Source organism: Centropristis striata, chromosome 16 (genome assembly GCF_030273125.1).
Source record: "Centropristis striata isolate RG_2023a ecotype Rhode Island chromosome 16, C.striata_1.0, whole genome shotgun sequence".
Classification (NCBI taxonomy): domain Eukaryota; kingdom Metazoa; phylum Chordata; class Actinopteri; order Perciformes; family Serranidae; genus Centropristis; species Centropristis striata.
The window spans coordinates 31,994,476-32,018,964 of record NC_081532.1 but is presented as its reverse complement, the minus strand read 5'-3'; the positions used below and the strand labels follow the sequence as shown (position 1 = coordinate 32,018,964).

Below are 24,489 nucleotides of genomic sequence, written 5' to 3'. Positions count from 1 at the left end.
ATTTTAAACACATTAAAGCTGCAATAAGAAATGATTTACAACTTGTCGTAACATTAGCAGGACCCAAACTTATAAGAGTGTGAACCTGAAAATGTTTGTTTCCAGGCATCCCTGATTTGTGTGCCGATTGAATGTGAGCGACAATGAAGACAGCTTCTTCTTCTCTCCTTCCCTCCGTCCACCGAGCTGCTCAAAGCAGCTTTAATCCCATATCTTCATGAAAAAAAGAAAGAAACACTGGCACTGAGTCGCGCCTTCAAAATGACAATGATTTACATTTCAACATAATGCTCTCTGTCGGCTGTTATTGTGACAAAGTGCTGCATGTATCCCTCCCAAATGAAAGTGGGTGTTCTGTTATGCATGCGACAAAGACATTTGGACGAACCTGCCATCCTCTCCTTTTTCTTGTAAATGAGCATGGGAAATCTATTTATGTCCTCCTACAGTATACTGCTGAAATAAGGAGAGGCTTTTGGCTTATTGGGAGACAGCCCGAGCAGCCGAGATGAGCCCCCGTGAAGATATATAGAAGGAAAGAAAGGACGGAGGAGAGAAGCGGCAGCACTTGAGGCGATGCAGGAAAAGTAGCGAGAAGTCCAAACACAAAGCCAGGCGAATGAGGGATGGGGAAAGGCGTTCTCGCCGGATGATCTGCCGCTCTGACAACACCTGGCCCAGGAACAAACTAGAGGCTTGTCTAGATGCAAGGTAGGGAGGGATAAAAAGAACCCCGAGGCCTGCACACCCCCTTCCCCCCTTTCTATTGCAAGCCACGGGGTTGAGGATAGAGATGGAGCGACAAAGTTGAGACGCAGACATGCAGATGAACAAGGAAAAAAAATAAGGAGTGTTTTTGGAATGTGATAGCAGCTAATCCAGCTCAGATGCAGCGCTCGTAGGGATGAAGGGGTTGGCAGCCGCAGTTTCTAGTCAAGGCTGACTGGCCAGTAGTTCACACCTCTGCTTTAAAAAGCACTGATGTTCCTTTAATCTAAATCTGTGCTAGGTGGGGTTTCATCACAGAGATGCCAGTGTTCAGCTCCCACAACTCAGACATCCACTCTCACCCACTTTCTGTTTGCACACACACACACACACACACTCCCCTACATGCTTCTCTAAGTCACCAAATTTTTACTTTTGCATTTGAATCTCCTTCTCCTCTTCCACAGGCATGTGTGAGGATCAGACGTTCCCCACTGCATCTGCTCTCTTTCAGACAGTGGATACATGCTGCTGGGGAGGCAGTCATACAGAGGCGCTGCTTTCTGCCACCAAACCAGTTATACATCATCACCCCGCATCCACACAATAAAACACACTTACTGTAAGGGGATGGATGGAATTGATGTGTAGCACAGTTTTTCTCTTGTTTTAATTTTATTTTTGAAGCTCCGGTAATTAGACATAAAAATGTTTTAACTGGAAATTACTGTTCACATTAATTCCCATTTTTCATCTTCCACTTAACTTAAGGTTAACACAAGGTCACAAACCTGCCCGATGTAAAACCTAAACATCTAATACTAATTCTCTGACATTCATACCACTTATTAAATCAATAATTAATAAAATAATTCAGATAGAGGGATTAGGCATTAATACATTATTTGAATTTGAATGAATATGGGTGAAATGTGTGTGTGTGATCCATACATTTGTGCCACATCTAGGCCACCATGATGCATCAGTGAGAATGTCATATAAAAATAGAGCCAGCTATATGAATTAAACATTAAATGAAACATACAGGCCTATTAGAAGGTAAACTTGTATTTAAAAATGCGGATTTAATCAATTAGTCTATCAAAAACCATAAAATAATGTATGATTATTAATGTTTATCGCGTTAAATTGCCAATTAAATGGCAAAAAGAGTAAAAGTCTTATTAAGACGTGTAGTGTATTATATGACAGGCCTTTCCGGTGGTAAAGGTGTCAGTAACAAAGTGGTTTAAAAAGGGTCACGTTAATTAAATGCTGACTGGAGTTTAAATAATATTCAGAGGATTTTACGCACGCTATCCTGCAAATGGGAAAAGTGTGTAACGAACGGCACGAGCCTGTATGCATTTAAATTGTGAACACAGGCTCGTGCAAAGTGTCCAGCATCCCTCGGACGAGGTACGGAAGCCCCTCGGGTCACAATTTAGCCGAAATATATCCCGTTCTAATAGTGATGGGACCCCGGCGGGGATGAGCTGAGAGACTCTGACCACTGCTGCCTTGCGCGCCACACGCCCGAGTGTGTGTGATGGTGTGAGAGTGGTGTGTGTGTTTGTCTATGTGTGTGTATGTGTATGTGTGTGTGTGTGTGTGTATGTGTGTGTGTAAGTGTGTGTGAAAGCCACCACTAGTCGCCCCCAGTGCTCTTCAGTCTCCACTCTCCCTTCTCACCGCAGACTGAACGTCACGTCCGCACTTGAACTTGAGTTTTCTCCCATTGTAGAAGCCAGAGAGCCGCACAGAGCCGCACAGAGCCGCACACAGCCCGGGGATGCGGGACTCTGCAGCTGACACAAAGAGAAAAGAGGGTGGCAGTCTGTCTTCAAACCAGCACTGGGCTTTGACTTAAAGAGTTAAAGTCTAACCCGCCCGCCTGGCTGGCACTGCCAGTACAGCAGAAGAAGTGCCCACCACTTGGCGACACCCCGAGAAGTACTGAGAAGGAAATTGGATTCCTATTTTACACACTTTTAGACGTTAATTGGCGTCATTTCACCTGCTGTCTCCGGACAGGGACGCGCGGTGTCCAGAGTGGCCGGAGAGTGGACAGGTAGTGACTGTCCACCAGGAAGTGACCGCCGACCTCCCGCATCTCGCCGCGTCTCTCCTCCACTCCACTCCGCTCCTTTCTCCGCTGTCCTCTGACAGATGGTGTGAAAGCGGCGGAAGGCAGAGCCGGACTACCCCCCGCCCTCACCACCAGAAGGGAGGCGCGCCACCACTTTGGCACTGAACTCCGACCGACCGCCCGGCCGCCGGTCACCGCAGAGCGCAGGAGCCGCTGGTCGTTGGAGTGAGATCCACCGCGCAGGGGTCAGTTCGAGGGCCACATTTGGGGCCAGTGCAGAGCGGTCACTTTGGGTCGGTTTTGTGGCCAGTTTGCGGCCGGTATACAGGAGCAGCAGCAGCAGGAGGAGAGCCGACCCTTCCAGCGCCGCTCTCCGGGCGATGCCAGTGTAAATGCCAGGGCGATGTCCCGACGCAAGCAGGGGAACCCGCAGCACCTGTCCCAGAGAGAAATAACAGGTAAGTATACATACAAAAATCCACACCATCACTGAAGAGAGTTAGCTTTTTTTTCACCTCTCCGCTGTCATTCTGAGAAGTTGAGTGGATTTTCCCCCTGGATGATCGATGCGTAAAAATGAACATTCTAAGACATGGAGCAGAAAGTTTGTCGAAGTGCGTCCTGGAGGCCAGTTCTTTCCTCTCCTGGTTTACTAACAAAATTAGATAAGGCCTTAATTTACTCCATTGATTATTGAGGTCTGTAAATAGCCTGTTATTATTAGAGCAAATTTACACATCGAGCAGAGAGAGGACGGAAAGTCTTTGGCTGCGTGTTTGACTTCTCCTGTAAAAACAACTGACGGAGAAGTCGGAGATCCGTCCACACATTCTTTCTATATTATTCCGCTGTGTTGCGTTAATTAAATTACCTTAAATTATAATTTCCAACCGGCAATAAAAACAAAATTGTAACTGCATCAATTTAAATCAGTTATTACTTTTTACGCACTTTCATAAGCAGATATGGTTCTTTCACGATGAACATATTAACCAGCAGCTCTGTTATATTCATAGATAGACACACACACATACAAGCAGGCAGTCAGTTATGATTTTAAGTATTAAATTCCAACATTGTTTTAATCTTTCACTTTAAATAAAAAGGCCGAAAGTTTATCCAAACTAACACACAACAGCTGAACCAGCTGCCGTGCAGGAACATTTAGAATTAAATGAAATAAAATAGACACACATGCATGTCTGTTGTCGCACTGAGAGCCTCAGGTGTAACACGTAGAGATGACTAAATCTTTGACATTACTGCCTCGTGCCTTGTCCCTGTATTCAGATTTTATTAGTTGGTCCCGTTCATGATGTTTTTCTGCTGCATGGATGCAAAGCTTATACTGTAATATTAATGCTCGGTTTGGATTATTTAATAGTCTATCCTGCACGCCTTGACAGCTAAAAATGCCAGGGTCTCCCCCACGGCACTCTTATACAGAGTGCAATAAGTGACGGCATTTAAAGTCACAATACGTGACAGTAAAAGTATTTATATTTATATGGAGGTATTATACGAGTTCAACGGCGTTTATTAATGGAATAGGTGACAGAAAAGAAATTTGACATTTTAGAAAGAAAAACATTTTTTTGTCATAATTTCAAATCTAAATAAGACATCGCAACTGAAACGCATCACTGTCCCTCCTTATTCAAAGCAAACACTTATCTTTTGGCGCTCACACTTTGCCGCTAAACTTCCTCAGCAGTTCTGTGTTTTTCTGGCCTCAGATCAGTTGTTCAGCTGATGTGGCTGCAGCGTGCACACTGATGTGTCCTGACAGGAGCAGCAGACCTGCATGCAGGATTTTTTTTTATTTTTTTTAAAAGCACAAAATAAACACACTTACAGATAAAAATGAAGTGAATCCAGGTAAATTACTATTATCACAATGAGACTAAATCACAAAAGAGGAAGTGTGTATTAGATACTTTAAAGATGCTGATAAGTACAACAATCAGAATCAGAATCAGAAATACTTTATTGATATTGAATTGCTTTGTTGCAGTGCTATATTAGCTGAATATTACTACTTTCTTTTCGTCCAGCTAGAGGTTATTTGGGAGGACTTTGTGAAGCCTGCCAAATCAGATCACTTACTACAGTGTATCACTGTGCACTTCACTGGTTTGCTGCGTCTAATATAACACCCATATTTACAGTAGAAACTCAGCACGCTGCCTGCCTGTCTATATGTTCCTCCTCTGCTGTGAGGCCTGGCTCCATGCTTCACACCGCTAATCCACACGGCAGTACACACAGAGGCACACACACACACACCTAAAGACAATGCCTGTGTCAAATCTTCTCCTGACAAGTTGAGATTTGATTGCTTTACAGAGCTACAACTTGTGTGTGGCAGCTCGTACGCAGGCCTGCAGAGTACTCAGTGAGAAATGGGTCACATTGTGCACGCTGCATGCTTTGCTGTGACATCAGCAAAGAGCTCAGTATACATTCTCACACATAAACAGACAGGTAACAGATAGACAGTTTGCATGTGAAAAAAAGTGTGTGTGTGTGTGTGTGTGTGTGTGTGTGTGTGTAAAATGCAGTTTAGTAGTTGTGTCCACAGAGCAAGTTTGACCTGTCTGATTTATCACCATTCACCAGCACTGTGCTGTACATTCCATAATTTATGTGTAAGAGATGCTTGCCGATTTAGTATGCTTGAGCACACACACACACACACGCACACACACACACACTTATATATGTATGTAGGCTTGTATGAACATAAACACACACATATGCAAATGCACATGTGAATTGCTCTCACCTAATTCCACATAATTCTTCCAGAGCTGTCAGCTTATAAAATTTGTCTGACCTGTGCTTTATTCAGAGCATTTTTAACAAACATATTTCACAACATGGTGCAATACACAGTGCAAAATATTACATTGTGCATGAATTTTTCTAGATTTTTTGGGAGAAAGAAGAAGAGTTGCTCCACCTTTTGTTATCTTTTGATATTGAGAGGAAGTGTATGAAAGGTGAGACAGATTTTCTGAAGGCTGTTTTTGCAAAAATGCAATTTGTCAAGGCCTCAGTCGTAGCGCAATATTTTTTACACTCAGTGCTTAAAAATATTAGGGATATTAAAGCCCCAATTTGCACAATTCCAAGTTGCTTCTGTAATTCATCCACTCCCCTTTGTTTTCATCTTTTCTGTGGGGTTAGAATAAAGAGAGAAATCAATAAGAGATCATGGTTCTGACATGCAATCAACTATTCAATGCACACTAGAATTAAACAACCCCCCTTGAGAGATACACGTGGGGAAGATAAATTGGTAGAAATCTATATATTTTGGTTTGCCAGGCAGATTTGGTGTGGGTTTTGGGGTCGCCACGCCGAGACAGTTTACACCCGAAGGTGCAGACATGCCTTCTGCTTCTCATTCACTGTAAATAACCCCAGCTTTCCTCCGAGAGGCTGATTTAGTGTGAAGAGACGCAAACAGGACGAGAGCTCCCATTGTAGCCGCAAACACACACACACAAACACACACACACACACACACACACACACACAAGGAGAGAGAGAGCTGCGTGTAAATTGCAGTCGCCCACTTGAGATGCATGTTTCCCTTTGGCTTGTCAAATAGCCATGCACCCTGCTGGGGCTAAGTCTTTGTTAGAGAGAGAGGGAGAGGGAGAGAGAGAGAGAGAGAGAGAGAGAGAGAGAGAGAGAGAGAGAGACTAGTTACTCCTTTTATATGCAGTGAGGCATTCAGTAGATGAGGTGTTTTTAAAATGTCACAAATGGAACTTATTAAGTGTTGCAGCTGATTGTCATGAATACATAATGAAATCCCTAATAGTGATATCATTCATTATTTTAAATTAATATACTCTATAGTGATAATCCTCTATTTAGAGACTGTGCTGGTAAATCCTTTAAGGGTCCATTCACTCAATTTAACAGAATATGTTCCCTTGTTGTGGACAGTTTCCATTGAAACTTGAGACAGTGAGCTCTGTGCATTATACACAGTAACCAGGGCAATATTTCTTGAAAGACGCATTGCTATGAAATTTATTAAATGTCATTTTTTGATGCATTGGCCACCACAAATTACATTTCATTCACCACAATAGGTAGTAGGAATGTAAATGTTTTTGTGTAATTTGTGTGTAATGATCCTTTAAATGCCAGTTTTTGTTATTTCTTGTTTTAAGAAGAGCACAAAACTGAAAATGTTCATATAGATGCAACATAAAAAGTGTGAGAGAATATGAGTGTGTGTGTGTGTGCGTGTGTGTGTGTGTGTGTGTGTGTGTGTGTGTGTGTGTGTGTGTTTGTGTATAACAGTATGAAGGTTTCCAGTTCCCAAAGAGCATGCCTAAACTCATTTTGTTGATCAGCAAGCTGTATACTGTCTCCCACTACTGATAGCACGTTACACACTCACACACCCTGCCGTAGCTGCATACCACAGTGCTGGTTTGCTCAGCTGAGGCTCGCTGAGCTGTCTGTCTGTCTGTCGACGCTCGCCCTTCAATGGCCCGTCTTCTCTATTCTCCTCTGTCTCTCTCTATCTCTCCTTCTCTCTCTTTTGGTCTGTCTGTCTCTCTCTCTTCCTGCTAGGGGGAGCTCTCAGGCTGTCAGTGCTGCGCTGACTCTGCCAATGAGAGGGGTAGCAGAGTGCAAACATGTGTGTGTTAATCAGATGACATCAGCATCAGCGCTGAAAGACCACATTCACCTCTTAACTGTCAACACCTGCACACTCTGTACCTCGCCGTCTCTGTCACACTTTTTATTTACACCGTGTACTGTAAATTCATGACAGCGGCTGACTGACATCTATTGCATTCTTCAATGTGTGTGTGTGTGTGTGTGTGTTTGTAATCACTATACAGAGTGTTTGGACTACATTATCCCCTAATTTTAAGCTTATGTTTATCATTTTTTCTTTCGTTTTTGTGTGCATATTTTGAAGTATTTGTTTCCTAATAATAATAACAAAAAAATCTGTTTAAAATTTAACATATCAAGTCTTTTTTTCTTCTAGATTGATAACGTTTCATAAACTGCTTTTATAATATTGTACGTGTTAAAGGACAACGAGAGCATATTCAATGATCTGTAGATAAATGTATTTATTTCATTCTATTATTCATGTTTTTTTTTTATAAAGCCATATCATAAAATATGTTATACGATTGAAAAAAAGACTTAAAATACAATTACAAATCATCAGTCATTTCATACTGTTGTGAAAGGATTTGTAGGTTTGTTATCTTGGGGATGAAGCACTACAGGAAACACAGTTGCTCTGCAGTTTGGAGCTTTTTCGTGCGCTTCATTTCTACCACAGCACCTCTCGGGCAGGTGGTTACTCACACATTCCTCCCTACACCAGTCTGAACTCTCTGTATTGAATCCAGCTAATTCCACAATCAGACTGAAACAAATGTTTAGAATTATTTGCACATTTGCCTCTGATCCAAGTCTGATTGGCTTGACACAGAATAATCCTGACTTCGACCAGAGCGGGGGGATTTTCCTCGTGATGAACTTGAATTAGCTTTGAGATAAACAGGTTTTCATTTGAAATCAGGTCAAATCTGAAAATAGACTGACAGTCATAACGCTGGAATGTTTATTCTCAAACATTTCTTCTATTTCTGCTAGGATGTGAAGTCCAACACAGTTTTGGTGCTGCAGCAGCTAAAATAAATGTAGTGGAGTTATAAATGTTACTTTAGAAGTAGTAAAAGTTCTTTGGTATAAATGAGAAGACGAAACACAATACCCCCAATACTATAGTATGTAGCTATATATATATGTGTGTGTGTGTGTGTGTGTGTGTGTGTTGTATGAGTATGATGCAACATATTTTTTTTATAAATGTTGTAAATAATTACATATATTTTTTTACAAAAGCCGGCACTGGTACACACCGTGACTGATTAATAGCTCCACACACATGTAGAATAAATGACTTTAAATACTTAATAAATCATTAATACATCAAATATACTACTCAGTACTACTTCTCACCCTTAAGCCCAGAGATTCCACTTTGATGAAAAGCTACTTCCTGTTCAGACAGTGAATATTGTTATTGAAAGTGTTCTGCGTGCACATCAGCAGTCTCTGTGGCGACAGATTAGTTTGCGTTAAGAGTTTTTTAAGCACGCTTCTGATATCACCAACGTCTAGGATGCATCATTTATGCACACACTATGCAGGAGTGTGCAGCATTACTGCTACAACTGCTCAGCTCTGGAATCGGTATTTCCAAAAAATAACAGTAGTTTTCACCTCCAAAACTTAGGTGGAAAGACAAATGAGCTGTAGTGACCCACTGCAAATGTGAGTTTACGTGTGTGTGTGTGTGTGTAGTAACCGTCAGTTTCTTCAGGTTTGGAGACTTGAGGTGTGGCTGTTGCTCAGTGGGCGACGAATGACTGTGATGGTTCAGGTGTGTATGCATGCCGAGAGTGTGTGACAATTTTGATCTGTGTGGGGAAGTGTGTCTGCTGTGCAGTCTTACCCACAAACATTTAATCTTGATTCTAGCCTTTGCATGTGTGTCTGTGTGGTGCAGGGAAACAGTAAAAACACTGCAGTAAATTCTAGCTTTATAGTTTTAAATCAAGTGTTTTAGTCTCAACTGGCAGAACCTTTGTCATGCCTGCAGAATTTTGCAGGCTTCTTTCAGTCAAAATAGGGAAAGTTATGATGCTAGTAAAAAATAAATAAATAGAAAGATCATTTAAATAATCTGTTGAAGTGAGGGGAAAACAAATATTTGAGAAGCAGCTTGCTGCTATCCCATTTGTGTCTGTGAATATTATCTGACGGTTGTGTGGAGAGCGTGAAGGGTCTAGATGGATTAACAGCACATTTACAGTGATAGGCAGTGAATAGAGGAAGCCAAACCCCAGAGACGGTAGCCTGCTCACAGAAAACTTCTTCCTGACGACTGGAATATAAAGCAGCGCCTCCTCGGCCTCGACACGAGCCAAATACCTGTTGTACTGCCCTGCAGACACTGTAGAAGGGTTGTGTTATTTTTGAGCCGTTCATTTTTAGACATTTTATTTCCTTTGATTCTTTCTTTGTTCTCCTTCCGTTAACTAAAATCATATTAGCGCTGTTGCCTGACTCACCCGAGCCTTATTAGGTAAATCAGGCCAAAGTGACACTTCTTCCTTTGCATCTGTCATTCGCACACACGCTGTTGACTTAATCGGCAAGCGGTAATTATTGGCAAAGAAACCACAACCACATGCACGCATAGTTTTTTTTAACACCTCATAAAAGTGGATTTGACTGTGACAGTATAGGTGTTTACTGTATATACATTCGTGCATGCATATCTGTATTTGAGTGTACATTTCATAGTAATTCTGGTTTTAAAAGATTCGACCCTGTTCTGGTTGATCAGTGTGTATTCACTCATGCAGTAACCTGTGTATTTCAGGTTTGTCCATCACAATTTCTAATATATTATTATAATCATTCATCTCTGTGATGAAGTCAAGTTTACAGGGTCAGTGTAACTGTGGAGTGTGTTTATTCCAGGTCAGCTCACTGGCTTTTTCCTCTCTAATGTTTAGAAATACACTCTGCTGTACATGGCTGTTCATTTCAATAGCCGAGGACAGATGGCTGCTGCCTGAAGGCCACACACACACACACACACACACACATGCACCCATATGCAGTGCATACAGTATGTGTGTGTACCCATGATGTACACATGCACATACAAACATGGTACAACACACGATGCATGCAGTACAAACATGCAACAAATACACACATGCAGAAGGAGTGGCACAGTTGGTGTGTGAAAATGCGGGCTGACACTGTACACCTGCTCACACACACACACACACACACACACATACACACACACATGCATGCACACACACACACACACACACACACACACACACACACACACACACACACACACACATACACATACACATGCATGCACACACACACACACACACACACACACACACACACACACACGCATACACATACACATGCACACACATACACAAACACACACACACACACAACCACGCTTCCTGTAGCTGTAGCAAAAACCAACAACAAATAAATAAAGAATAGAATAGAAGAATTAAACCAATCTATTTTATTCAAAATTGTATTTAAATATATAATATAATATATTTATATATGTTTAATTTATTTGATTTGTGATTATGGATAGAATGATAAAGATGTGCACAAAAAGTTATGACGTTTTTGTAAAAGAGTTTGGTTAATATTGTTATTACAAAGCAAATAATGCTAATTTATTTTAATATTTCACACTCTACAGATGACCATCCTCTTCCTAACACACTGTAGTCTAAGGTTTAGCCAACATTTGTGTGTATAATATACATGGCCGCCCATAATATTGGAATAAAATATTTTTTTACCTCTTTCCATGTAATGATTGTGACAATGCGATTGTGTATATCTTCTCAGAACTTTATTAATCTATCTCTTCCAAACACATCACAATGACAATGAAAACACAATTAACAGGATTGTGTCTGAAAACAAGATTATTCTAACTTTATGGGCGACTGTGTGTGTATATATATTCTCACTGTGGCTGTGTGCCTGTTGAGGCCTGCACTGTGGCCCAGTCTGTCAGTGGGGTTGCGCAAGTAATCCAAAGTGATCAAATCATAAAGCCAAAAACCCAGGACAGGAGCTATATCCACCATAAATAAAACCCACCATGAATAAAAGGATGTCTTATCTTATCAATCAGGACATTCTTTTGCCACAAACTAGTGTGTTCCTGTAAAAATAAGTGTATTTGTAATTTTGCTAGTCGCTCTCCTGCCTAAAGATATTCCAGTGTTCATTTGGAATGTTTCTGATGGTTGTCATATGCGTTCCCCGTGTGAGAAGCAGAGGGTTTAACAGTGGTGTATTTCAAAGCAGGTATATGGTGAGGTGGGCTGCTCCATCTGGAGCCTTCATCTGCATTTGCCATCCCAAATCTGTTTGCATTTCTAATGTGAAGGCTGAGACAAATGGCCAACCTGCTGCTCATCCATCATCTTGTATTAGGGAGAGAGAGGGAGAGGTGATGATGATGATGGTGATGATGATAGTGGTGGGGATTTCTGTCTTTTCCTGTTTACCCCTGGGGTCACTTCTTCTCTCCACCCTCCTAACTTTAACAGGTGACCAGGGCTTCCTAGCCGACATTGCTTACAAAATAATAGGAAACCACTGACAAGAATAACTTAAGTTCTGCTCATATAATTCTTTTCTTGAACTCTTCTTTTGAAACTTTTGAAAATTCCTGGTTTCCTTCCTCTCCAATTCTGAATCACATGACGTTTTTAGACAACCAGACAAGCTCTTTCAAGCTTTTTTTTCTTTTCACATTCATCTCTGGAATGTCATGCGGTATTTGAGGTGAAATAAACATATATGTACATGTAAACAGTCACATATACACATACACAAATGAAAATGAACAAAAACACTGATAGAATTGTAGAAGAAAAAGAATTAAATTAGATTACAGAGTGCAGTGTAAACCCCTACCCCCCCACCCACGCCCCACCTCGGCACATCACAACCAACAAACATACTATTGATCAATTATGCAATATAAAATGCACAACAACAGTAATAGGCAGAAATTCAATCAGGTAGTACCTCCAAATTAGTGAAATAGGAAATAAAAGGTTGCCATTTGTGAAAAAATGACTGTACTTCCTCTTAATGTATATTTAATTTTTTCAAGCTTTAAAAAAAACATGGTGTCTTTAAGCCAATGGGAAATAGAAGGAGATTTAGCAGATTTCCAGTGTAACAGTAATAAACGTCTTGCAAGTAAGGATGTGAAGAGGTGAAATAAACAGATAAAAGAAGCTCCTTCACGTGTTTGGTGTCTCAATTTGGCCGGTCAAGAAATTCAAACTTTTTTTTTGCTCTAACGTGTGAATTGTTACATCATCTGACGTGTCTCTTCTGTTTTTCTCATTGGACAGCGGAGGTTGAGCATCCAGATGGCGGCCTGCTCTCCGACTCTCTATCCCTCCACACGCTCCGCCTCCCCCCTCACCCACTCGGCTTACCTCCCCACCCGTTGGACCCTAGTCTGGCCCACGCCCTGCCATCCGGCCTCCACGTCGACCACGACCTGCTGACCTGCGGCCAGTGCCAGATGACCTTCCCGCTGGGCGACATCCTCCTCTTCATCGAGCACAAAAAGAAGCAGTGCCAAACACCGCTGCTGGCCAATGGCTGCTACGACAAGATGACCGACCGGGGAGGAGGAGGAGGAGGAGGAGGGAGTCCCACTCTGCAGAACCTTCATCACCATGCACGCGGGGAGCTGAGGAAGGTGGTGGAGCCGGTGGAGATTGGCATCCAGGTGACACCGGAGGAGGAGGAGGAGGTGGAAAGACGTGAAAGGGGGGGGAGGACGCCCATCAAAGGAATTTGCCCCAAGCAGGAGAACACACCAGCAGGTAGGCATGATCAACACACACCCTTTAAACAAAAATCGTTTCTCATCACCCTAAATACATATGCCTTTTTCTGACCGGGTATTTAACTGCACATACACGCACGTAAATTACCTTTCCAGCTTTTGTGGAGGCATCCTGTTGAGACCACATCCTCTCCAGTAGGAGAGAGAGCGAGAGAGAGAGATGTTCATTTCATTAGAGAGAGAGGACAACAGAGTGAGGGAGTGAAGAGAAAGAGGGGAGAGACAGGCACAGTACCCACTCAAAGCCCTAAACCCCCTCAAGGACTCGGCTAGTTGAAACAAATTGTGCAAAACGTGACAGAGAGACTCACCCCGACTTTCATGAAGAAATCCAGCCTAAGCCATCTGCTTAAAAAGGTGAAAAGCTCATTAAAATTCAAATAAGCAAAGGAGGGGAAAAAACACGATGAGAGGAGAAGGAGGAGGAAAAAAAACAGAGAAAGAGGGATTAAAAAGAGGCTAGTTTCTCCCCCATTTAGAGGGGTAAAGAAGCAGTTTAGCAGGAGAGCAGCTGCAGGGAGAAGAGCACCAGCAGTTATCTCTCAAACCAGTGAAGATGCTCAATGAAAGCCAGAGGGAAGGAGCAGAATATTCCAGTCTGTGGCAGGAACCCCTTTCAGATGTCCTGCTTTCTTAGAGGTCACTGGTTGTAAAACCAGAATCTGCAGCTCAACAGCAGGTACTCGCCAACAACCAGCAGGTGCTGAAATCACTCACGAGTCAACGGCTAGGTACACACTCCTCAAAGATTAAAGCAGAGTGAAAATAAGTGTTCCTCTAGTTTGACATGTAATATGTTGCAGATGAGATCAACCACTGTTTCGGTTGTAAGCCAGAAGGGCTGTTTGGATATGAGCGTGCACAGTAAAGGCTACCATCATACTCATAGCTTCAAGGTTACATCAAATCTATACTTGCAAGTTTACCTGGAATTTTCTCTCATGTGTCTGATGTGAAAACTCCTCCTTGTGCATCCATCACGGAGTATGAAAGACTGCATGTTCAGAAATAGACAAAATCATGCTCGACCCTTCCTGGTCCGGGGAAACACTGCAGCCATTAAGCCTAGCAAGCCACATTTATTTGTATAGTACTAAGGCATTTTAATATGCTTTGCATAGTAAATACAAAACCTAGATGTAATAAGGCAACAAATCCAGTTTCGACCCACTACTTCTAGATATTCTGCTGTAACTGGATGATTTTCACACATTGATGATAAAGAATATATGTGGTAAAATATATATAATTATATAATATATAATTACATAATGTATATATATATATATATATATATATATATATATATATATATATAATATATATTTATACTTTTTATACACACACATGATATTCATAATTTTCTGTACAATAAATCAAACCTGGCTTTAAATATTCCAAAAATTCAAATGCACTGACTAGAAGCATTTGTAAAGACAAAAACACACAAATTTATGCATGAAATATGTTTAGCATTCCAGCTCAGCCGGTCCTGATCAGAACCCTGATCTAGACCATTTGTCTGCTGGTCTCAATTTGTGGCAGAGTTTCAAAAGTTTTCTAAAATCTGCTTAAAATCAGATTGGAAAAAAAAACCATAACTCAATTCATTAGCAGCAGTAGACTAAACTTGAAGGGAAACGTTCGCCCAAAGCCACATGAGGAAATGCACTCACAGGTAACTGAGTCTGTTTTCACATTTAGTGCTTGGGAGCAGGGCAGAGCTGCTCTGAACGTGTCAGTCTGCGGTCTGCCCTGTGCTGTAAAACACTATGTTTGGACCTGAACTTCATCAATATTTTACCAGGCTGTTACAAGTATGCTAGGCAGCCGCACGGCGCTGCTGTAGGCAGAACAGCCACCTGAACCTGTGAAAGCTCGGCACTTAGCTCTGTAACTGCGCTACAGCTTTACATTTAATGCATAACAATCTGTGCAGTCGGGGGTGCAAATAGCTCTCATACAAACCCAGAGTGTCTGCAGAGCTGCACTCAAGCATGTGGGCTAATTGATTGGCATTGGTCGCATTATTAGGTCAGCATTATTCATATTTATGTGCATAGTATATTTTTCCCCCTGTGTTAAAATGCTTGCAATATATCTAACTGTAGTCCTCCTGTGAAATCAACTCCACATGTGCAGCGATGAAAGGCTTGAAATTGTAATTGCACAATATTTCTTCATAACAGAACGTGTAATAATTTTCACATTAAAAGCAAAAACATATTAGCGGCTCAATTGGACGTGCACTGCGGCAACTGTAAACTATATTGCTGCAATAACATTTTATGTTTCAAAATTACCCTCGGTATTTCACAATTTCCACATGAAATACGACCAACTAGCACCTTATTAACACAAGAAGAGGACAGAAGGGCTTATTAATCGAGTCAGAGTTTAATTTGGAGAGAACATGCTCAGCCCTGCTCATAATCAACGGGGGATTGAAATATGGCAGGTGGAATTTTCTCTTTGCAAGTCAGACTGAGCTTTTCGTCCAATAGATTTTATACCTTTTATTAGCTGGTGAAGGGGGGAGAGCATAGAAAGAGAGAGCAAGGGGGAACGTGATTAGGGAGTTTGGATGTCAGCTTAGAACACAACTAGCGAGGACGCGTCGTAACCGGCTCGCAGCAGGTCAAACTATTGCTTCTGTAACACACATTAACACACATTAACACATGTGACGCTCTAAGAAAGTGACTCGTAGTGTCCCAGGTTAAAGCATCACTACAGTAGTGTGCATTTTTTAAATATTTTGTTACAGGGAATGATACAAATCTGTGTGCTTGGCCTTGATACATTATATTTAAACTTTCTTCGAATATGATATTGCTAGGAAACACTATTTGGCCAAGAAGAAACCAAATAGAAATTAAATTGTACCATTAACTAAAGGCTGCCAGGGTTTTTGTCATGTTTTATAAAAAAAAAAAAAAATCTATGATTATTATTTAGCAAATGTTGACTAGTAAATAGACCCTTTTTGATTTTCTTTCATGATGTTTTACTATTTTATTCCATATTTGATCCAGTATTATTGTAGTCAAAGTGGTATGTGTGTGTGTGTGTGTGTGTTTGTATGTGTGTTTGTGTGTGTGTGTGTGTGTGTGTGTGTGTGTGTGTGTGTGTGTTATGGGACTAAGTTTCAACCACAGTCTTCTCCACCTTTAATCCTGTCTCCTGGACATAAATGATAGCCATCACTTTAGTGAGAAGGCTACTGTGTGTGCATGTATCTGTACATCACCACAGGAGGGAAAATAACATGGAGAATATCTGAAAGCACCATTTTATGACACAAACACACACTTCCCTTTAGGCCATTCACAGACCCCCAAAAAGCTTTGATCTCAAAAATCCATATCTAGGGAAAAGAGTTAGCAAACAGCCTCTGCTCCTCCACCTGGAAATCCATTCAGCTCCTGCTAGTGCCATGTCAGTTTACTGTCGTCCTCCTCTCTTAGTCAGTCCACAAGTTAATAGCACGTAGGCTATTGCCATATCTTTACACAATTAAAATGCTGCATACATAAATGGATCAATACAAACATTTTTTATAATCTATTTGGAATAAATAAAACAATCTGAGTGGGTTCATTCTGCATAACGGATGCTTTTACTTTTGATTTTTTAAGTACATTTTGATGCTGATACTTTTGTATTTTTACTTCAGTAAGTTTTAAATGCAGGACTTTTACTTGTAGTGGAGTAATTTCACAGTGTGGTATTAGTACATTTACTTAAGTAAGGGATCTGAATACTTCTTCCATCACTGCTCTTGAAAATTTGACAAAACGGTCAAATTTTCAAAATGCCTAAAAATGCTTAAAATAGGTCAATTATAGTCTGTTGATACATATTAGGGCACAATATGGCCAGAAATGACAGTAAACACTATATTTTGGGATGTCCAAAACCTGAAAAAAGTCATACTATAGTATGTCGATTTTTGTCAAAAATTGTCATATTTTAAAATGGCTAAAAATGCTTCAAATGGGTCAATTATAGATGATTGATAAATATTAGAGAATAATATGGCCAGACAAAATCAATCACTTTCTCACTGGTAAAATCTGTTTTAGACTAAAACATGACAAAAATTCGAATATGACAATAGATAGGAAAAAAATCAATAAGGGCTTATTATGATATGAATGTGGTTTATTAGACCACAAATGAGGCAATAATTAACATCCCACTGTCCCTCTACCCCTCCCTGCCACCAGAGACCCACTTCAGTTAGAGGCTGTAGCAACTCAAATTCATCCAGCACAAACACCAGCACCAGGGTCTGAGCCCAGACCCAACAACTCATGACCCGATCAGTTCCACAGGTGTCACTGTGACCCAGCACTGGGGTTTGCACTGGCTGAATTTCAATTTATGCTATTCAGTAAAGGTTAACATGTAAATGTTTATTTAAGCTACCGGGTTCCTTTTTCCAGCTTCACTTCACACAGATACTCACAGCAAACAGTAAAACCGCAGTATTCTCCTAGTGAGCCGGGTCAAGTTCCCTTTGCACTGTATACCTTGTCTTTGTGTGTATGTATTTGAACAGGCAACCATTTGATCACACACTGTCCACACTCCCAGGTAACTGTCAGTCAGATTAGATAAAACTCCACAAAGTTGGCATCCTGACAGTTTAGATTCACGTCATTAGATTACACGTATCATTTTTATTTGCCCAGATTCAGAGTCGCTGAATTACTGACGGTAGTTAGCGGTGGGCAGAGCCTCAGTTTGGAGGAGCAGGCAGAGCTAGCAGCACAGGGGCTGCAGCAAAATGTACTTGTGGCCCACCTAAAAATTCCATTTGAGTTTTAGTGTATACTATATCTAGAATATTTCCAAGGCTTTATCTTGCAGTCGGACGATGTTCTTTTTTGGCTCTGTATTTTCTTAACTGTAGAACTTTTTGTATTCCAGGGATGACCCGACTGCCATCTACTGTTAGTAATACACTGACTTTGGTTAAGTACCTCATTCAACCCCACTTTAAAAAAATTCAAACGTTCCCTTTAAGGCACCAACATATATCCACGTAGTGTACAAATATCACAGAGGAGTGTTTAACACTACCTGACACAGTGCTGTGCAGCCTTTAAAGCCTTGTCAACTAGGGTTTAATTCAGACATTTAACTAAGTCTGGTTGGAGTGAAGAGGAACGCAGACACACACACACACACACACACACACACACACACACACGCATAAAGAGGCGTGTAGTTTTGACAAAGTCAAATATGATGACACCCTTTTAATCTGACAGAGCCATTTGACAGTCTGAGTGTGAGTGTGTGAGCGTGTCTGTGTGTGTGTGTGTGTGTGTGTGTGAGTGTGTGTGTGTGTGAGCGTGACTGTGTGTGTGCCAGCTGTCTAGCTCTACCTCTGCTTTTACACCACTTGCTTTTTCTGTCACTTATTCCCAGCTGACTTTTTTGTTTTTTCCAGTTCATCCTCTCTCTCTGTCTTTCAACACAAATATGTTTGCTTATACACACAGAGACCAGGCAAACAAGACACACACACACACACACACACACACACACACACACACACAGCTTTAGGTTGATAATCAGACAGAAAAATAGAATAATTATAAGGCATAATTTCAAAATGGGTTTGCGATTAGCAGAGTTAGAAATGAGGGAAAAAAATTGCAAAGAAAAGCACACAGTGTCAAAAAATTAAGAGGGCATGTTTAAATCTTATGTAAACACACACACACACACACACTCACACACGCACATCTTCAATAGTTAATGACTTAGCACAGTGGCATGTCCCTAAAATATTTACCATATGCTTATTTATCTTCCAAAGGAAACTGCACAAAGACTTAACAAAGAGCTACGGCACAGTGTCTGTTGTAAGTGTGTGTGTGAATGTGTGTGTGTTTGATATAACAGCCTGTACTTTAGAGGCATTACGGTGCCCGCTGCTCTTGTTTTTTCGCGTTGTTTCAATAAAGCTGGGAGGCCTCTCGGATGGAGCGCCGGCCTTTTTGAAGTGGTAATTACTCTGGTTTGTATTGCTGCTCACTCTCTCTCCTCGTCTCTCTGTAACTCTCTCGCCCTCTGTATCCTGTGTGCTTTTGGCTACTTTCGGTTTGGGTGTTTGTGTTTGTCTGTGTTCACACAGTACAGTCCTGATGCATTTTTAATAGGCCTGAGAGGACGTGGACGGACACACTCACACAAACGCATCGAGCACTGAGGAGACTACACTTGCCGTCTTAAACGGTGGTGAACAAGTTACATGAAAATGTTATTTATTACATTTCTTCCTATTACGTTTCTTGGTTTTTAAAATGTGCCTACCAACAACTACAAAGTGATGTAGTCGAGAGAAAAACTATGAACATTGAATGGCTTTTTTCTTAATAAGATAGCGACCAGTCTTTAGTATGTTATTCAGGCTCGTACTAGTTAATAAAAACTGCTCAGGTTTGGCATTAGAGCTTTTTAGCTTCTTCTGTGAAATGAGAATAGAGTTTATAGAGAAATGTAATATTTATTTTAACTTTCCTGTTATGTTCGTTTGTCAGGAGCATAATGTTCATGGGTCAATTTGACCCGGGACATGTTTAATCCAAAAGTGTCAGAAACTAAAAAATCCCAATAAATGATTTGCCTCTCACAGATCATGGTTCAATGACGATAATTCATAATTATAATTATTAAAAAAAAATGCATGTTAAAACTTTTTTTTAATATACATTGGAAATGCCTTCACATAAAAGACAATTGATTTTTTTTAAATTAAATTTTTACATTTTTTCTTATATCACAAAATTTCAAATAACAAAACAAAAGACTGCATTCTCGCACTTTACAGATGAGCATTTTCATTTTATGTGTTGATTTTACTTAATTAACCAAGCAGAAGATGTTTCATCCTGAAAATACTTTGTACTATTTTTTTTAATAGATTTTTTAACTTTGAAATGGGTCAGTTTGACCTGCCACATAACAGGAAGGTTAAAAAAAAGTGGTATTCTTCTGGTGTGAGTTCAGCTATTGGCACTAGTATCAAAATATTTCAAACTGTCCTAACAGTATTGAACAGTTGTAGAAATAGAAAGCAAGAGCTTGTGGTTAAACAAACAGTTTGAAGGTATTCAGTGACCTTTGCCAGCAAGCTTGGCTGTAGAAACTGCACGCAAATGGCACAGAAGCCATCCAGTTCACACAACCTCACACTTCAAATCACATGTAGGCAGGCCAGCTAAAAAAACATGTCAATTAGACAAATTTGGAGTAAAGGAAAAGGTATATTCCCCCTTTTTGTTGGAAGCAATCAGCTTCCCTATACACCTGTGTCAAGCTAACATGAACACACTGAGACTAAACTCCCAGCTCTCCTTCTTCTCTGCGTGTTTGTGAATGCTGATGGGTGTCAGCGTGTGTGCACCTCATTTTCTCCTTCCTCTCCTCCCCCCTTCTTCTAAATTCACGCTCTACCTTTCCTCTCTAAATCCAGCATCCTGGACATAAACCAGACACTTAAAGCAAAAAAAACCCTGAGACCTGAAGGCTGGAAAAGATGCAGAAAGAGCAGGGTAAAAAGACGGAGAGAGAGAGAGACTTTCTGCCATTAATAGAGCATACAAAGGCAAATCGGCATCTCATGTGCTTCTTAGCATTTTCAAAATCCCTTTTTGCGATTTTCGCCTCGTCGCCTCTCTCTGCCGTGGTAATCACTTTGCATGCACTCATTTAAATATTAAAATTGTCTTTAATCATCAAAGCCAGTGAGCATCATGCATATTCATATCATCTTACCCCCCTTCTCCCCTCCATCCCTCCATCCCCTGGATCTCAGGTTCATTACTCTGCCGTGCAGCCATTAGCCACTTCCCTAATCACACAGTTTACACACACAGACTAGCCCATGGATGCATGCACAGACACACACACACACACATATATACACACACACACGCACAGCTAGCCACCAGCGCTAACCAGTGCTAATCTGCTAACTAGACTAAAACACACAGGCATCCCTCCAGTCTAAACTGAGCGAGCAGAGTTGTCATCCATCCCGGCTGCTAGATGGCTGGAGCTGGGAGTATTTGTCAAGAGGCTCAATGAAACCCTCATTTGCATAATGACTTTGTAGTTCTGCATTAATAAAATTTGCATTTGAAGCCGTGTTAATTACTCCTGATCAGCCTTTTTTGCATTCATGCATGGTAATTTTCGGCGACTTGCGAAAATTGATGTCCTGGCGTCAGGGATGAGATTGGTGGAAGAGGCTGTGTGTGTGTGTGTGTGTGTGTGTGTGTGTGTGTGTGTGTGTGAGGATGAAGACAGGGCAGAGATGATGAAGGCGGGCTGGTGGGGGGGTTGCTGTGGTTTGTTTTTCAGGCAGCTTCTTTCTACGTCTTATAAAATATCCTGTAATTGTTGAGAGTAAAAGGAGAGGCTTTTCAGTAACCCCCCCCCCCCCCCCCCCCCCCCCCCCCCTCGTACTTTCGTTGCACACACACACACACACACACACACACACACACACATTCACATGTTCTCAGAGAGGCTGGCTGCCAGCCATTTGTGAATCTATTGTTTACTCTCAGTTCTTCATTTCAAACAGTAGAGACTTTATTTTGCTCTCAGCTTCTCAAACAGTGTTGGGTTTGATCATGACTGGAGAATATCCTCAGCATTTTATAAATGAATTTTCGTTCCAATAAGAACGTGTTTTCTACTTACAGATGCCTTTTTGTTGTTGTTGTTGTTGTTTTTCTGTGTGTGTGTGTGTGTGTGTGTGTGTGTGTTACCCATTGTGGTTCAGTAGCAGATTTATATTTGAACACCCCCCTAAATAGAGCCACATGTGATGCGGGGCCCTCGGAGGTCCCTGGACCCCACTTTGAGAACCACTTGGTTGAGCAGCTACTGAGACATGACGTCTACTTTGCTGTTTCATTTTTAATAGCTTTGGAAAATCAGCTTTTCTTTGATGAAAATGGCATCTAAGTGAGCGAAGGTTGATTTTAGAAGCTTTCCGTTTATTTAAAGCTTTTCCCTCAAGGACTGGCTCATTTGAATTCCCCACAGGGACGATCACGTTTAACAAACCTCCTGCTAAACCCAGTTAGAGTTTCTTCATGGTCCCTCCAGAGTTCAGGCATTTATTCAGATCTTTTTTTTTGGCCTTTTGCTTGTGGTTTTGGCACAGGGCTGTAAATGTATGTGTCATGTGTTAGACTTCTGCAAAGTAGAGGGCTCTGGTAAAAAGCATATAATATGTGTGTTTTTCTTGGTGGTCTCTGATTCATTCGAATGCAACGACAGAATTAAAGCCAGAAGCTGTTAGCAGCGTGGAGAGCGCGGGGTGCCGGCCAACGCAAAGACATTTCCAGCAGGATGGACATGAATCAGAGGCGGTCATGGATAAAGATTTTAATACTGAAGATTTTTCTTTTTGTTTGTTTTCTCTCAATTCTTTAGTGCGAGGTCAGGAGAGGTTTCTGTTCTGCTCTTCATGTCCCCCTGATCAGCTGTCAGTCAGAGCCAAGTCTTCTCCCTGGAACTCCTGTAGGTGCCATTTGTTTTTTGTGTTTATTAGTTCAGCCATGTGGTAGCACTTCCTTTGCTTCCTGTCATAGACTGTTGCTAAAATTGTGTAAAAAATGAACTGGCATGTGCTTTTTTTGGCCTTTCATAGGAATAAAACATGTTGTTGTGGCTAATTATCCACATTCTTAGATAAATTAGTTTATACTGCAGTGTGTGCCATCAGAATTTGAACTCCTCATGACAAAGTTTGCATACTAAAAGCTAAGCTGCCATAAATAAAGAGCAGTGTGGTAGCATTAAAATGCATTATTGTAGCTGTTTGGTTTCCACATATGCATGATATCCACCCACACTCACTTCTATTCTCATCTTTTCATCTTTTTATCTATAAACTCTACTGTATAAAATGTAAATGTATCAACTCAAGTGGCCTCTGCTATGAGGCGTATGTTCAACCTGTGAAGGTCTTGTGCTTGTTGGAAAGATATTCATTAAGCCAACAAACAGAATTAATAAAATAATGTAATTACATTTTTTTCTTGTTACAACCTAATCAAGTAAACTACAAGAGAAACTGTTTAGTATGTGTGTTCTGAACCTAGATTTCAATAATGTATAATTATAAAGATCAGAAGCTTTTTTTGTCCACTTGCTATATACATTTTTTTGTTTGTAGTTTCACTTTTGCTCTGTGGGGGATTAGGTAAACACCTAAAAATCACTTTTCTGATGAGTATGGCCTCGTTCAGCTAAATGAAATAACTTACTGAAGTGTAATTTTTAATGGCAGGAATAAAGCTATGGATCTGCTATTAAAAATAAGATAAGATAAGATATGACTTTATTTTTTCCGCAGTGAGGAAATTTAGTTGTCACAGCAGCTTAAGATACACACACATAGATATAGAAGAAAGAGAATATAAAAAATAAGACATATACATACATTCTAAACACATTATATACATACATTTCTGCTATTTGGCATTTAATATTAATATTTATTCTTTGTGTTTGTTTGTTTTCCTGAAAGTACTTTACAGATATATTGCACATTGGAGAAAATACATTTTAGCGTGTTAAATAGGTTAAATAAGTTGTTGCATGTTGTATAAACATCAATGAAAAATGAAACAGATCATTAATATTTAATTGATAAAAGGAAATGCTCACCAGAAAAACATCAAGAGTTAAAGTTCAATCGTAATGTGTGAAATCATCTGATAGAAGAACTTGGGGCATATCAACAACATTCACACTGCCACCAGAGTAATGATCGCTCAGAAGGAAATGTAATATCTGAATAAACTATATGTTCCTAGGTGAATAATCCCTCTGTCGATGGGAGAGGCTTTCATATAGCGTGTTGTCTGAGAGATCAGATCAGGCGATAAAGCGCTAGGTGTAGTTTGTTTCCAATTGTGTCCCCGAGCTAGGAGCAGTTGTCAGACAGGTAGTGTGTGAAAGGGAACAGAGAGGCTGACTGAGGCTGATTGGGAGGCTTTGTGGAGGTGACAATGGCTGGATGCAGAGCTACTCTTTCCATGACATTCATCTGGACTCACTACTGATGATATTTCAGGACGCAGGCCCTCCAGGAAAGGCTGCACCCTGCGCTCATGCAGGCTGCACCGTGTGTGTGTGT

The 24,489-nt window shown here is 40.8% G+C and overlaps 1 protein-coding gene across 2 annotated transcripts in view; it reads left to right on the top strand.

Moving 5' to 3' along the window:
• The first annotated feature begins 1,794 nt into the window (after positions 1-1,794).
• Positions 1,795-24,489, top strand: part of bcl11ba (BCL11 transcription factor B a) — a 51,244-nt gene continuing 28,549 nt past the window's right edge. The window contains exons 1-3 of one of the 2 annotated variants that reach the window (XM_059352888.1): positions 1,795-3,255; positions 12,805-13,287; positions 22,779-22,865. In XM_059352888.1, coding sequence (XP_059208871.1) covers positions 3,201-3,255; positions 12,805-13,287; positions 22,779-22,865 — 625 coding nt within the window. In that variant the 5' untranslated portion in view covers positions 1,795-3,200. The remainder of the gene's footprint in view (positions 3,256-12,804; positions 13,288-22,778; positions 22,866-24,489) is intronic. The other variant, XM_059352890.1, reaches the window with a different exon arrangement.